Source organism: Strongylocentrotus purpuratus, unplaced genomic scaffold, assembly GCF_000002235.5.
Source record: "Strongylocentrotus purpuratus isolate Spur 01 unplaced genomic scaffold, Spur_5.0 spur5_scaffold_19, whole genome shotgun sequence".
NCBI lineage: Eukaryota > Metazoa > Echinodermata > Echinoidea > Camarodonta > Strongylocentrotidae > Strongylocentrotus > Strongylocentrotus purpuratus.
In genome coordinates, this window is record NW_022145604.1 from 24,983,356 (window position 1) to 24,997,650 (window position 14,295).

The following is a 14,295-nucleotide window of genomic DNA, read 5'->3' on the forward strand; positions in this document are numbered from 1 at the left end:
TGTTCTCACGTTCAGAGCAGTATATTCCTTCAAATCCCGTCGAGCAGTGGCATTTGAAGCTTTCCATAGTCTCTTCACACCAGCCGTTTTCACAAGGTTTATTGTCACAATCTAGGAAATGACAGTGAGATATTAATACAAGCATGATTAAAACATGAAATGACCCTTTGGGAATAAGGACAATTACATTGGTAATGGGATGGCAGGAAAATGCAATAGGTTTCGTTGTTGTTCTAAATATAGGTGCATGACTAAGGAATTTTGAGCCAGTCAGACAAAATTAATATAAAACAGTCAAATTTTAAGGAAGGATAAGGACAACGGAAAAGAAATTACGCTGAGTTAAAACCTAAAATTAAACATTCATCTTTTCATAGTGTCAGTTTCTCATCGGCGTTTGAAATGATCGTACACAGCACTCTCTACTTTTCACCTGTTTCATTTCACCGACATGCATGACCAGTATTGAATGCAACAGCCTCCCTTCAACACTCTTTTTTGCAAAGAAGTAATTTTGCTCGCAAGTATTCATATTTTCTCAACCCAAGCCAATATATTTGTATCTTATTTTAATCTAAAACACAATTATTATTTGTTGTTGATGTTATTTATGCCCACTCGCTTTATGATTTTCACCCACCATGTGTGAATTTCGTGAACTGAGATTCCGGGTTTACCCCTATCGGTCCCCCCCCCCCCCCCCCCCCTGTTGAATGACTGGTCACCAAGTGAGATCCAATACTCTTTTGTTCCCGCCCTTCTTTTGATTTTGTTTGAATTAATTTGACACCATTGAAGATTACCCTTGAGCTTACCATTCATTTGCTAAAATTAACCCTCTATGGTTCTACGTGATGTGAGCTTAGGCGTAGACAGAGTGGGCCCATAGCTTCAATTAGGTGTTTTTGTTTATTAACACTAAAAGTATCCTTAAAGAATATTAATTCAAATCACGTGAGAGCCATTCAATTTATCCACCCCAATTGAGACACGATCGATGTATACACGGCATCCTATCGTTTTCTCAGCTGACCCTCAACTTGCCCTCACCCCTCCCCCAAATCCACCAATCAGGTAACGACTAGCAAATTTTGTTAAAACAGAAGAAAAAAAGATATGCCTGATGCTTCTATGCAACCATTTTATCACGGTAAGTGACACTTTGCTCGTTTTATGTGCAAAACGTGTTTTTCCCTTCAATAATATCGTAGTAGATTGCTGATTAAATGCGGTCAGCGTAATACTAAAGCCCTTGCTGGCAAGGTTAAAAGTAAATATATTAATTATAAAACAGCCAGCTCTCTGAGAACTGTATATACCAGCTTTAAACTAGGAATATTGCACGCATCTGAACAGCTATACGTACCTTTTTACGTTAGAAAGGACCAAGTAATTACTTTAACAAAAAAAATATTTTTAATAAGTCTTTCAAGAGTGTAAAGGACGAGAAATCATTTAGTTGAGCACGTTTGTATTCAGCAAACGCCACGAACAAAGTTTCCATAATTCATGGTTTTGTAATGGCAACCTTTTAAGGTGATTGCCATGTAGTTGGCAAAAAGTTATATAACCTGCTCTTCGAAATAGAACAAAAAGTGTTGGGTGTTTGCAAACCAGAGACCTTGTAGTTTTGTAGTTTTGATTCAAATCAACTCAACGGAAACTCATGATTGAATTTATTCTGAGCTAAAAATTACTCCGATTTCTATTAGTTTAACTTCCCCGTTATGCAAAAAAATATTCCACCGTGCGTCGCAGCGGCAATCAAAAAATATTTTTCATGTGAACAAAAAGCAGTGTCGGCTAATGATGTAACTCAAACAGAAAACCCTTTACCACAATTTTTTGCCGTTTTAAAGAAAGGTTCAAATAACTTTGACAACCTATGGAAATAAATTATCAAATGTGCTCATATCAACAGTAATGTCAGGTTGTAAAGTCACAGTGGGAAGAGAATTGACCAATATGCCACCTAGCTGGAAAAAGAGGCCCCTACACTAATTTGTTTGACAAAATAAAAATGTAGACCTAAACTATCACGAACTGATATCCATACACTTTGTTTATAATCAATGCCTTATCGTATATCACCTTTAATCATAATTAATCAAAGTAATCATTGAAAATAATGTGTGGTTATAATCCATGTACTTTCTGCGAGAAAGCGTAGCGAGCGAGCTTAAAAAGTTAAAGAGAGACTCGAGTCATGTAAGGGATGTCCCGGGCTCTAATTAGATTGTGCATGTAATGTGTCATGTGCCTGTGTAGTTGTAGAGGATATTGACAAAACAAAAAGTAGGAGTATCAATGGCTAATGCAAAACACGGTAAAATGGAGAGGACCAATTTGACAAATAAACTTTCCTAGGTAACAAACACTGTCCCGTATTCGACTAAAATTCAAACCCAACGCTGGGTTAATTCTTTGTTTGTCCGAGGTCTAAGTTTTCCTCTTTGAAATTGCGATTTAGACCCATTAGTCGAATATGGACATCTGTATCCTCGGAATGAAAGCTAATTATTAAAGGCATCGTTTAAAAATGTTAAATATGAGATGCGTATCGCTAAATTTTATTAGTTTCTGTGATATGGTGTAATATTGAAGCCCTACAAAAATTGCGCTTCAAAATGATCCTGAAGTGCCTCAAAAGAATATGATCTTTGAGTGACCGTTTTTACCATACTCAATTTTTCGAATAGACTGCAGTGTTATAAGAAGCGTTAGGAAAACGAAAAACGAAATTTCGATTTCCAATCATAAATATCTTGATAATCGGACAGGCGATCGGCTTGTAAAAGTCATGGGATTCCTGACTGACCTAAAGGTTTATAATTATTATTGCAGCATGAGCTAAATCCAGGATTTTGTTTCAGAATTTGAGGCAATGTTACCGAGTCACTTTCAAGCCTCCTCATCGCTTGCATCTTCCCCCCCCCCCCCCCCAACCCCGAAACAAAAATATATTAATAAAAACGATGTCGTTACAGTGAACACTTCTTTAATCATCATAAATCTAAGCAAATTGAAAGGTCCTATCATTCTAATGCACAACTCTAAGACGTCAATATTTTGAATGAAAATTAAAAAAAAAGACTGCTGAATCAAGTTATTGATTTATGAATTGAACACCCTAAACTCAACATTTTCTCGTAGAATGAAAACAATTGAAGGAAATCAAACAGGAACATTTTAACAGACGGGACCTTCTCGAAGATCCCTAACTTACTAACGATTCGATAATCTGGAATGATTTGTAAAGTTGTTTTCGCCCCCCCCCCCCCTCCCCCACACCCTCCAAGTAATACTCCGTCACAACCTGGTATACCCAAACGCTTACTAATGAAAGGAAACGTTATGCGGCGAGATACAGACTTGATTTCTTAATAAATAGTTTGTCATCACGGGCATTGTAAGGACTGAACCTCCAGCAAGTAGAATAAATTACAGGTAACACTCATTATGAAAGACCCATCACATCCTTTGTTCCATAATTATAAATTTAACCGATCAGGAATTCGCCTCTGCGTTCCCCGCACTAGGCGGAAACGCTTCAGACGTTCAGTTGTGCCGGATTCGATTCACATTTACGACAGTAGGGTAAAACGAGGGCAAGTAATTTAGACATTGTACTATTTTATTGCTTTCCTCCATTCTTAGGCAAGTAATCACATTGTGTTTTTGGATGTAACGCTATTGATGTTATGTTATTATTATGTTTTATAATCTGTATAATTTTGTACATTTTTTGTAACACACCTGTACCAGTAAACAACGCATTTCCATTTTTTATGGACAATAAATCAATTCAATTCAATTCAGGTAGTAGATTTCCATGCGAGACTTTAAAATTCAATACAATATATTAAAACCAATACAAACAACACGTATGGGATAAACGTTGGTTAATTGCTAAAGACCTAGTTTCGATCCAATGCGAGTGGATCGAACCATCCACAAACTTTACAAAAGAAACACGGCGAAAAATGGGAATTAAAATAAATACATTGTTATCGGTATATCCCCGTACCTTACCAGGGATTCTGCAGATTCTGTGTCCAGGAGGAATTCCCAGTGAATTATTCCTTGTGGTGCATCCATGAGCAGCAGATGTAGCCGGGATGAGCTTTGGAATGTATTGAACCATACTACCATTGGGGTGTAATTTCTTCCTACACACGTTGAACATTGGTAAACTGTAGTTCAAGCCAAATCCATCTGTACAATAGCCGTCTGCATCTGATGACAGAAGTAAGGCTATGAAAGATAGGTTTGAACAGGGATCGTGAAAGCGTCATTATAGATGTAAGTTGTCGTCATGATAGTCTTTAGCATTAGAAGGAAGTTGGCGCAGAGGATCTACTCCAAAGTATTCATAACTGCGAGGGCTTTTCCCATTTTATTTTCTGTTTTACGTCTTAAGTATTAAAGAAACCATCTCCAAATCCTGGACTAAGTTCCGGTCACAATATGAAACTGCCTGGGGATAATAAGACTTTTTCCATGCCTTTCAAAACTATGCGTGATCACCATTCGGTCCATATATTGCAACTTGTGAACATGAGATACTAAGGGCTTCATATATGCAGTTCTCATATTATTACGCTCATTACTTTTTATGATAAACTAAATATTTTGGTCGAATTATATTACCACTCCTATACAGAGTGAGTCAAAAAAAGTTTACACCTAGAAAATTGCTAATTATTTAAAAAATCATCGATGAACATTAAACTGTTATTTTTCTTATGAAAGAATGTTTTATCCAAAATCATTTGGTACCATTTTTGTGTGGTATGTTTTCACGCTTGGATAAACAGGAAACAGTTTTTGCGAGAGTGCAAAAATCGACTTGCACCAAAGTCGGCTATGTGATGTTTGAATAAAACAATTGGGATTTGGGTATTAATTCGGTCTTTACAGATCCAAATAACACCCCTAACAAAATTAATCATGCCTCACATATCAAACATCGAATATCAACGAACATTTGTGCGCGTGTGTGTGGGTGTGTGTGACTTTGCCCTTTGCAAAAAACATATGCAATGCATTTCATTTGATACATTCAATCCATTCTCTCACTCCGCTAATCCCAACATAATACATACTGAAGGCATCACTTTGGCGCAAGTCGGTTTTTGCACTCTCGCAAACAATGACACCTGTTCATCCAAGCGTGAACACATACAGCACAAAAATGGTTTGGGCTAAAACACTCTTTCATACGATGTGTAATAATTTACTGTTCATAGATGATTTTAAAAATAATTAGCAATTTTCTAGGTGTAAACTTTTTTTTGACTCACACGGTAGTGCATTGTGCCAGGGTTATCCTTGACTCCTTGGCATTTGAACATTTTCCATTTTACCTCTCATATTTTACCTCTCATATTTTACCTCTGAATATTCTACATTGAACCTTATTCCGCTAGATGGTTGACATTAAAAGACACATGCCCCATTCCATTGATAAATCTATTAATATGATTAACCTACCGAAAGACAAGCCGGTAGCAATGCCGTGAATAAAACTCCAGCAAAGCTTCTGCTTCTTGCCCTGATTTCAAAAGGAAACAAATGAAAAACATTATTATAAATTGAAATCGTTTGTGTACTTATAACATGAACTGCTATAGGCATATAGAACCATCATTTTATTCTTACCGTCACTCTCAGCATACCGAGTGCTCTGTGAGTAGCAACGACCGTATTTAGAATCCTAATCATAGGCGATCACATTTAATAATTACAGCTACGTTTACTGATGTAAATATATTTTGAGAAATGATACTCACCATATTGATCAATCATGAGTGATGAAAAGCTCTCGCAAGGTAAATTTAAGAGCCCCTTCCAATTATAAAAGTTCTGCTGCTGCAATAGAATTAGAAACAGAAACAAATGCATATAGAACAAGCCTTTCCATGGAGTCTTTTTTATTGATGGACCGTAACAGCTTGCACCAAGTACAAGTAACTTATCTATACACTATTGTTGAGAGTATAAAAGCTGGTTTTGATCAATCAAAAGATTCTCCCATCGATGAGTATCAAAGCGTTTGTGAGGTAAGTAAGTTAAGAAGAGTCGCTAAAATAGGTACTGATGAAACCTTTGATTGCCGGATTACCTAAAAGCATCCTATTCAGACTGTAGCCATAGTGATATCCGCTATTAAAAGACGGGTTATAGAGTGTAATCAATCCGATTGGTTAATTGACATCACGTGTGCGTGTATATTAAAAAAGTGCTTCCCATCGTGCAAAACATCTCCCATCACAAATTGAAAACACACGCTCGATACCTGCCGATATCGCTTTTATTCAGCAAAATGTAATATGTGTGTAAATCTTGGCTTGAAATCTTACGTTAGACAATTCTAGGCCTAGATCTTTTTAGATCTAACCAAGATCTAGATCTAATATCTATCTATACTCTAGATCTAGAATATATTGTAAGAATGTATTGCCGACCCGTGTTATAAAACAAATAATGCACTGTTTATCGCTCGTGTGTTAGTGCAGTTCCAGTGCAATCAGTTTAGTCAGTGCGATATCGATAACGCACTTGCCTTGCGGGCACGTGCGTTTAGTGTCAATATCATTATCATCATCATCATCATGCGTCATCATGCTCATCGTTCATGTTGTCTCTATCATCATCTATTTGTTCACCGGTATCATCATATACGTCATTATTAAATTTTAATATGATATCGCTGTCGTCATCACCGTCAATATTTTCTATCGTTATCGTCATCGTTATCATCACCATAATTCGCCTCCGTTTTACACAACTATAGACAATCAATTATAGTACATCACAATCATCACTATCAACATCAACATCACCACTGCCATTATCACTATTCATTATTTGTTTAGTTTGATTTTCTACAAACGCAACGTCAGACCATAAACAGTGCCCGAGTATTTCAAACGAAAATTATTTATTTTTGTATTTTTATAAGGGCTCTTCTCCTTGATTATTCTTTCAAGAATTTTTTTTATAAAAAAACAAACAAAACTAACAAACAACCAAAACAATTAGCAAAAAAAAAATCATCGTTCGCTTACATCATAATCACAGGCATTCAATTCTTATAAATACTTTCATTTGAATAAAAAAAAAATGGATTATAAGTTATAACCATGAATGAGTATTACGAAGGAGGTGGGAGAAGCCTTGGAATAACATCATCACCATCATCACCTCCCCTATCATCACCATCATCATCACCCTCACCACCACCATCATCAGCTTCATCATCATCACCACTATCATCACCATTATCATCAACACCACCGTTATCCTCCTTTTCCTCATCATTACCATCATCATCTTCATCATCATAATCATCATAGTTCGACTCCGTTTTATACTTCAGAAATTGAGGCAATCAATTATACTACATCACAATCATCATCGTCAACATTAACACAACCACATCCATTTTCGTTATTTTTTATTTGGATTTGTTTGATTTTTACAAAAGTAACATCAGACCATAAACAATATATGTGGATTGCTGAAAGAAAGTATTTACTTCTGTATGTTTTATAAGGGCTCTCCTCATTGGTTACTGTTTCAAGAATCAAATTTTAAAAATAAAAACAAACAAACAAACAAGAGCTTAAACAGAAAATAGCTAGAAAAAAAACATCATCGCCATAATTCGCCACTATTTTCAGAATTACTGGCAGTTATTCGTTGTACATTCTATCATCTGTAAACGGACTTTAGCAATAAATGAGTATTTCAAAGTAGGAAAGAGGAGTTCTGGTATTCCATCAACAGCAGCAGCATTTAAATCACAGATCCATATTTTTACATTAAGAGACACAAATGCTTGCGATTCACCACTTTTCAAACAAAACAATTTATTTTCGCCACAAAATATAGACTGATACATAAACACGCTATAGAAAGTATAATTTTTCTTTTTTTGTATAATAGTTTTTACAATGTTTATGATATATACCCTCTACATTGATTCATGTTTCATATTATCCTCGTACCCTCTACATACATATCAAGCGTGTACAAATTTGAACTGAAACTGGTCAGCTAGCAATTTCTCAAGATAATCACCGATAAATTTGCCCCAATTACTTTAACTTGCTCATAGACATAAAAATCATTTGAGGTTTTAGTTGTAATACATTGTCTATATATTCACAAATACATTCCTTGTTCTGTTCTTCATATTACAAAAAAATTATACAGTGTCCAAAACAGAATTTCAAAGGGAAAGATAAGTTCTGGTAAAAATGAAAAAATAATTTCTGAGCTTCCTCATTCTCTGTACATCATTTGAAGAGAATATAATAGTAAGAAATTCCCCTGAAAGGGAACGCTGTTAAAAAAAAAGAAAATATGACAATATAAAGCTGAATATTTTGTTTCACAATTTGTATGTAGATCAATACACCCATGGCAGCGATGTGATCTTCAGCAAGCTATAGCCTTTTCTATGATGATAATTCAAAACCTCACAGTATATATAGATATTTATGTTTTACATACCGAACTTCCCCCAATTTGCTTCTAAGGCAGTATCTTTAAAGGTATTACAAAGTTTTGGTATGGGGTCATGAAATTGGTTCAAATGAACATATTGGTAGCAAAGGGATCCTGCAATATTCAGTGATCGTTGACGCGGTTGAAATCGAGTCTAAAGTTTTGAAATTGTAAATAATAAACTCTTTATGTTGTATAGCTCCCTCTCAAGGTCAAGATATCAATTAAGCTATAAAACAATGTTTCTTGACTTAAATAGACGGATTTGCTATTCCCATTTGGAATTTATATATCACAACTACATATTCTGATATTTTCATGGTCGCAGATACCATTGTACGGCCGTAGGCGCTATTTGAAATTTATCAAAATCTACCCGGAACACCGGTAAACTTTAATATTCAATTTTTCTCGAAAGCAAAAGTGTTTTAGGGGCTAAATTTTCTAATGCTTATCATACATCCACAGGGGCATCCAAATATATCAAAATTGTAAAGAAACCCTGTCCACCCAAGTTTCAAAATTTCCCAAAACTTTGTATTACCTTTTACAATGTCAACATAATTGATTTGAATTTGATATGAATTACAATTGGTCATCTTCCTAACATAATTATGTGCATACTTGTTTCATTCCTCATAGTGTTTACATGGATCCTTCGCGTGATTGTTCATATTTTATTACAAACATGTTTTGTTAAATGAAACATTTATGTAACATGTGAATTAATTTTTCCTTTTAAAGACAATGTACTAGCCAGGCGAGAGAGAGGTCTGCTACACTTAGCTGCCGAAGCCGTACAATGTACGACCCTGCCTCTTCAGTGCATACACCACGTCCATGGCTGTGACAGTCTTTCGCTTGGCGTGCTCGCAGTAGGTGACTGCATCACGGATGACATTCTCCAGGAAGACCTTCAGTACACCGCGTGTCTCTTCGTAGATGAGACCAGAGATCCTCTTGACACCTCCCCTTCTAGCAAGTCGACGGATTGCAGGCTTGGTGATGCCTGGGATGTTGTCTCGTAGAATGCGATGACGTTTGGCACCACCCTTTCCGAGTCCCTTTCCTCCTTTTCCTCGACCTGACATGATGATGATTGATAGTTGAGAGCGAGTTCTGTGTGATCCTGTAGACTGGATATTACGCTAAGCGAATGACCAGAACTCAACGATATCTAAAAGAACATAAAGAAATATATACACTAAGTTATTGCGTTTTCGTAGAGCTGGGTTAACGATGATCCTTTTTCTCCAATAACTTTGTGGGCTTTGGGAGTTCGGGATTACCCGGTGATGTACACTAGTGCTCTTATTTAGCTTCTCTCAATTGTGGTTTATTTTTGGGAGTAATCAATATAATATACAGAACTTGTACTGTTTACATTTTGGGAACAATTATATCCATGGGATAACCACAACAAAGTCATGAATCATATAGTTTCTCAACACTATAAACATGTAATTTCTCCAAGAAATTGAGTTAAGGAATGAAATGAGTATACAGGGATGGTACTCAACTAATATAATCTATGTACACGTATCCAAAACAAATCAACAACAACAAATTGTGTATGAAGCCTACTTTAAGAAGAATTTTCGGGAGATTTATTAGGTGATACGTACGAAGTATACGACATTAAGTACATCTTGACGTCATCATAATGGCCTCTCGGAAGTCAAATACAAAATTGCATAATTATGACATCATTATATTTATGGAAAATTTAGTGTATTTCTCTTAATATTAATTGATTTTCTTCCACATTTTGATATGGTGTAGTTGAGGCAATTGTCTACAAGATCAATACGCACTAATGTTCATTTTGATGACGTCATCATAGTGTAAAATTCGATTGAAGGTGGCATGTCAGAAATTTCTTAATTTGCGTGTTATACCTATGGAAGGTGAATTTCCTTCAAATCATGAATCTACATGACATTCATCTTTGAGCACTATCTAGCTTATTTGTGCTTTATTTTATCCCAAATGTTGGTATGTTAAAGCTAAGACTATGGTCTATAGAAATTGTGCTTTTTTTTATTTTTTTGTATAAGATGATGAGATCATGTCGAAATCTTCAATTGAATTAAACCCATATACTTTCTAGATTTTACGGTCCGACAATATTGAGTGACTGAGTGACTTTTTTTTTCTCTGGTAATTAATTACATAAAACTTCAAAAGGAACATAAGAATTTGTCTATATCAATAACCCACTTCTTGTAATGGCCCAAAATAAACTAATTGAATCTCTGCGCAGCACAATATAGGTAAAGCATGACGGGTAGAGCATTTCATGGAATAACATGAGATTGTGAAAATGCATTCTTCCTTATGTCAATTAGGGTCAAAGGTGTAACTAGTTAATGTAGAGGGGCAATAGTCATATTGTCCCAATCTATCTTCCCTAGATCCATAATGATCAAGGCTACACAGTTGAAGCTTGACATATGGATAGACCATAATAGGAGAAGCATTTTAAAAGATAATACGAAATCGTGAAATTGCGTTCTTCGTTATGTAAAACAGTAGCATACATATCACCTAATTCGTCTAAGTGACGAATTCAAGTCTAGTTATTATTCTTTTATTTGGCAGAAAACAGTCATGATATCAAAATACAGAATTGAAAATAATTTATTAATAGCAAATCCCCAAAAAATACATGAACACTGGGTGCAGTCGGCTGTGCTGCCAGGCCATGGGCAAAGTTAACCAAAAAACTATAGTCCGCAGACCCCCTTCACCTATATCCCAACCAGATCCAACCAGTGTTGCAAATTCATGTAACAAAGACAATTTAAGAGATACATGTCCTACAAAGCCTACAAATTACCCCAAGTGTTGAATCACACGCCGGAGACTCATGACCGCACCAGCAGGAAAAATGGCACAACATGTTCATTAGGATTAAATTTAATATCCGGAGCATGATTTAACGCTAAAAAAACATACAGAACTATACATGTATTAAACATAATATCAGGAGCGGCGATCCCGGGGGGACGGGGGGACACGTCCCCCCCCCCCCCCCTGGAAATTTGAAAAAGTGCAAAACAAATTGTATAGCATATACTGAATAATGACTGCAACACACTTTTAGGCTCCGGAAGGTCCAAGAGTGCAGCGTTTAGACTAATAAAATTGCAAAAAAAACCTCGCTCGGTCGCTACGCTCCTTCGCATAACATCCTCGTAAAAAAAATCGCATTTCGTTCCCCCGGTCATTAACAGAAATCGCCGCCCCTGCATAATTAATATATTTTATTTTTAAAAAACATACAAAATGCGACATAACAACAGTGATAATATTGCACAGATGAAGGCCAGTTAAAAATAGCAGAGTACCAGGCGTCTGTTAATGAAATGCCAACAGGAAAATCACCAGGTAACATGGGCGTCAATCAAGTGATGGACAGGGGGACATGTCCCCCCAAATTTTCAAGAGTGGGGGACACAATATCAAATGTTTCCCCCCCCCCCCTCATTTTTTTGACCTCCTTTAAGCTCCAGTATTGCACTGTGTAAAATCAATCACATTTAACTAGTATATTTTTTATAATGCAGTCTTAATATAAACTGCTTCCTGAGAAGAGATTGGTAGTGATGTTAAAGGTTTCTTTCCATATATATGCGTGCCCGCGTTATTTATCGCATCTTGTTTACTCGCACGCGTACCTCCTCTCGCGACCCGAAGCAAGTGGGTTCACCACCTTACACCCCTTACCTTTAAGGCAAATACACTTTGTCTGGTGAAACGCATTACCTTCTCTACTCAATTAATGGCATTTCCATTTTAATTTGCATCTGTTTAGAAAAACAACCAACATACTGTATTTATATTCGACATTTTGTTAATTCAATAATGGGGTTAATGAGGTTGTTTCAACATTATATTAACAAACCTTTAAAGTCGATATTTCTAAATCTTATACTTCCATTTAGCCTACAATTTATATGAGTAACTATAGTAACTGAATGTGACATTTATAAATAATACTGAAATATTCTTTGTGTTGCTGAGATTTTTCACAAAAACACGCTAATTCCGGACCTGCTGTTGTAAGTAAGTACTTGAGAACTTGCTAGCCGCGGCAAGTAATAGGTGCTATCGTTTTCTTCAAACTTGGTCTCGCGATCTGAAGCAGGTTTGCTGCAGTCGTGGATTTTGTACAGTGCAGGGGTTGGGGTTTAAAATGCCCGACAGTCAGGATACAGTCATAGACTATTTAAGGGTATGCGTCATCTTCACACGTTGAATAGTGAAAAAGACCGAAATAGCCGATAATATAGACATCTGGGTGGGAACCCTTTGTTGTTTAAATGCTGGCAATCTTTGTGCGTTAGCATGGAAGAAACACGTACATAGCAAGAACATAAATATCTTTTTTTTTAAAGCACACCACAGCTGTTTTTCATTGTCGCTCACACAAGTGAGTACACAAATTTGTTCGTGTCCACATTTTACTCAAAATTTCTTCTCGACATTACACTTACACTAAAGGGATTGGGTAACTTTGTCTCAGATTCTAAAACAAAATCCTGGATTTAGCTCATGCTGCAATGATAATTGTAAACCGTTAGGTCAGTCAGGAACACCATGACTTTTATAAGCCGATCGCCTGTCTGATTATCAAGATATTTATGATTGGAAATCGAAATCAAATTTTGCGTTTTCCTAACGGTGTTCATAACACTACAGTCTACTGGGGAAAACGAGTATGGTAAAAATCGGTCACTCAAAGATATTTACTTTTTGAGGCACTTCTTGGTCATTTTGAAGCGATAGGGCTTCAATAGAACACCATATTACAGACACTGATGACACGTATAGGGCCTTGCATCTTAGATTTAACATTGTTAATCGATGCATTTAATGAAAAAAACAAAAAACAAAAAACAAGTAATACCTTTTCCATAAAGCCTCCAGGAAAAATGATAGATTCGTGCGAAATGATCTAGTAAATGTAATTATAAATTAATAGTGTGGGGACGGGGAGCGGAGGTCAAATTCAAAACGCTCCTTAGTCAGAGGATCAAATACTATCTGAGGGGCTTAATTGTATGTGAGTTCATTGTTCATGGACTTTCATTTACCCTTGGCTGACAACAGTTTAGTAATGCACTGACATTTTAAAGTGTAGGCCTATATTTTATTTGAAAATTAAAACGATAACACAGAAAAACATTTTGAAATGTGTAATCAGTACTTGCAATTGCATTTAATTGGTAGATTATGATAGAAAATATTTGAAGGGATCATATTTAAATATACTTTCAGTTTGAATTCACCTTGTTCAAAACATAATTTAATCAGGTGTATGATTGCTAACAAACATGACACACTATACGCTTGAACTCGAGACGTATAGCCCGCAACTTCCGAGTTATTTCTGATCGAACGTTTTGAGCTTGCTACAAAATGGTGCTCAGCAGCTGTTAAACCATAGTGTCCTAGCCACTTTTGTTAAATAAACATTGTCTACTACAAACTCCGAGATTTCAGGTATAAAACATAAATATCGCAGAGTTGAAAAATTTCGACTTACTGAAATTTTGGATTCACTATAATCAGGAGATATGTCATACTCTATCTCTCTACTTGAAGTTTAGATGTGTAAACTGAAGATGTTTTTTCTTTATCGTTAACATGAGGTAAACTAAGCATCTTGTAGACACTTAATTAATGATAAATGGAATGCTATTATTCTAACCGGCATGGTAAATGGAATGTTAATTACTTTGTTTATTATTGTGAGATTTTTCAGAGCTATCCTAA

The 14,295-nt window shown here is 35.9% G+C and overlaps 1 protein-coding gene across 1 annotated transcript; it reads right to left on the reverse strand.

Moving 5' to 3' along the window:
* Nucleotides 1–9,266: 9,266 nt before the first annotated feature.
* On the reverse strand, nt 9,267–9,680 carry LOC752213 (histone H4). Its single transcript, XM_011682813.2, has one exon. The coding sequence runs from the start codon at nt 9,603–9,605 to the stop codon at nt 9,297–9,299; it is 309 nt and encodes a 102-aa protein (XP_011681115.1). The 5' UTR covers nt 9,606–9,680; the 3' UTR covers nt 9,267–9,296.
* Between the last annotated feature and the right edge of the window lie 4,615 nt (nt 9,681–14,295).

What these genes read in the sequence shown, in the direction of transcription:
- LOC752213 (XM_011682813.2), bottom strand. Translation starts at nt 9,605, where the DNA reads ATGTCAGGTCGAGGAAAAGGAGGAAAGGGACTCGGAAAGGGTGGTGCC.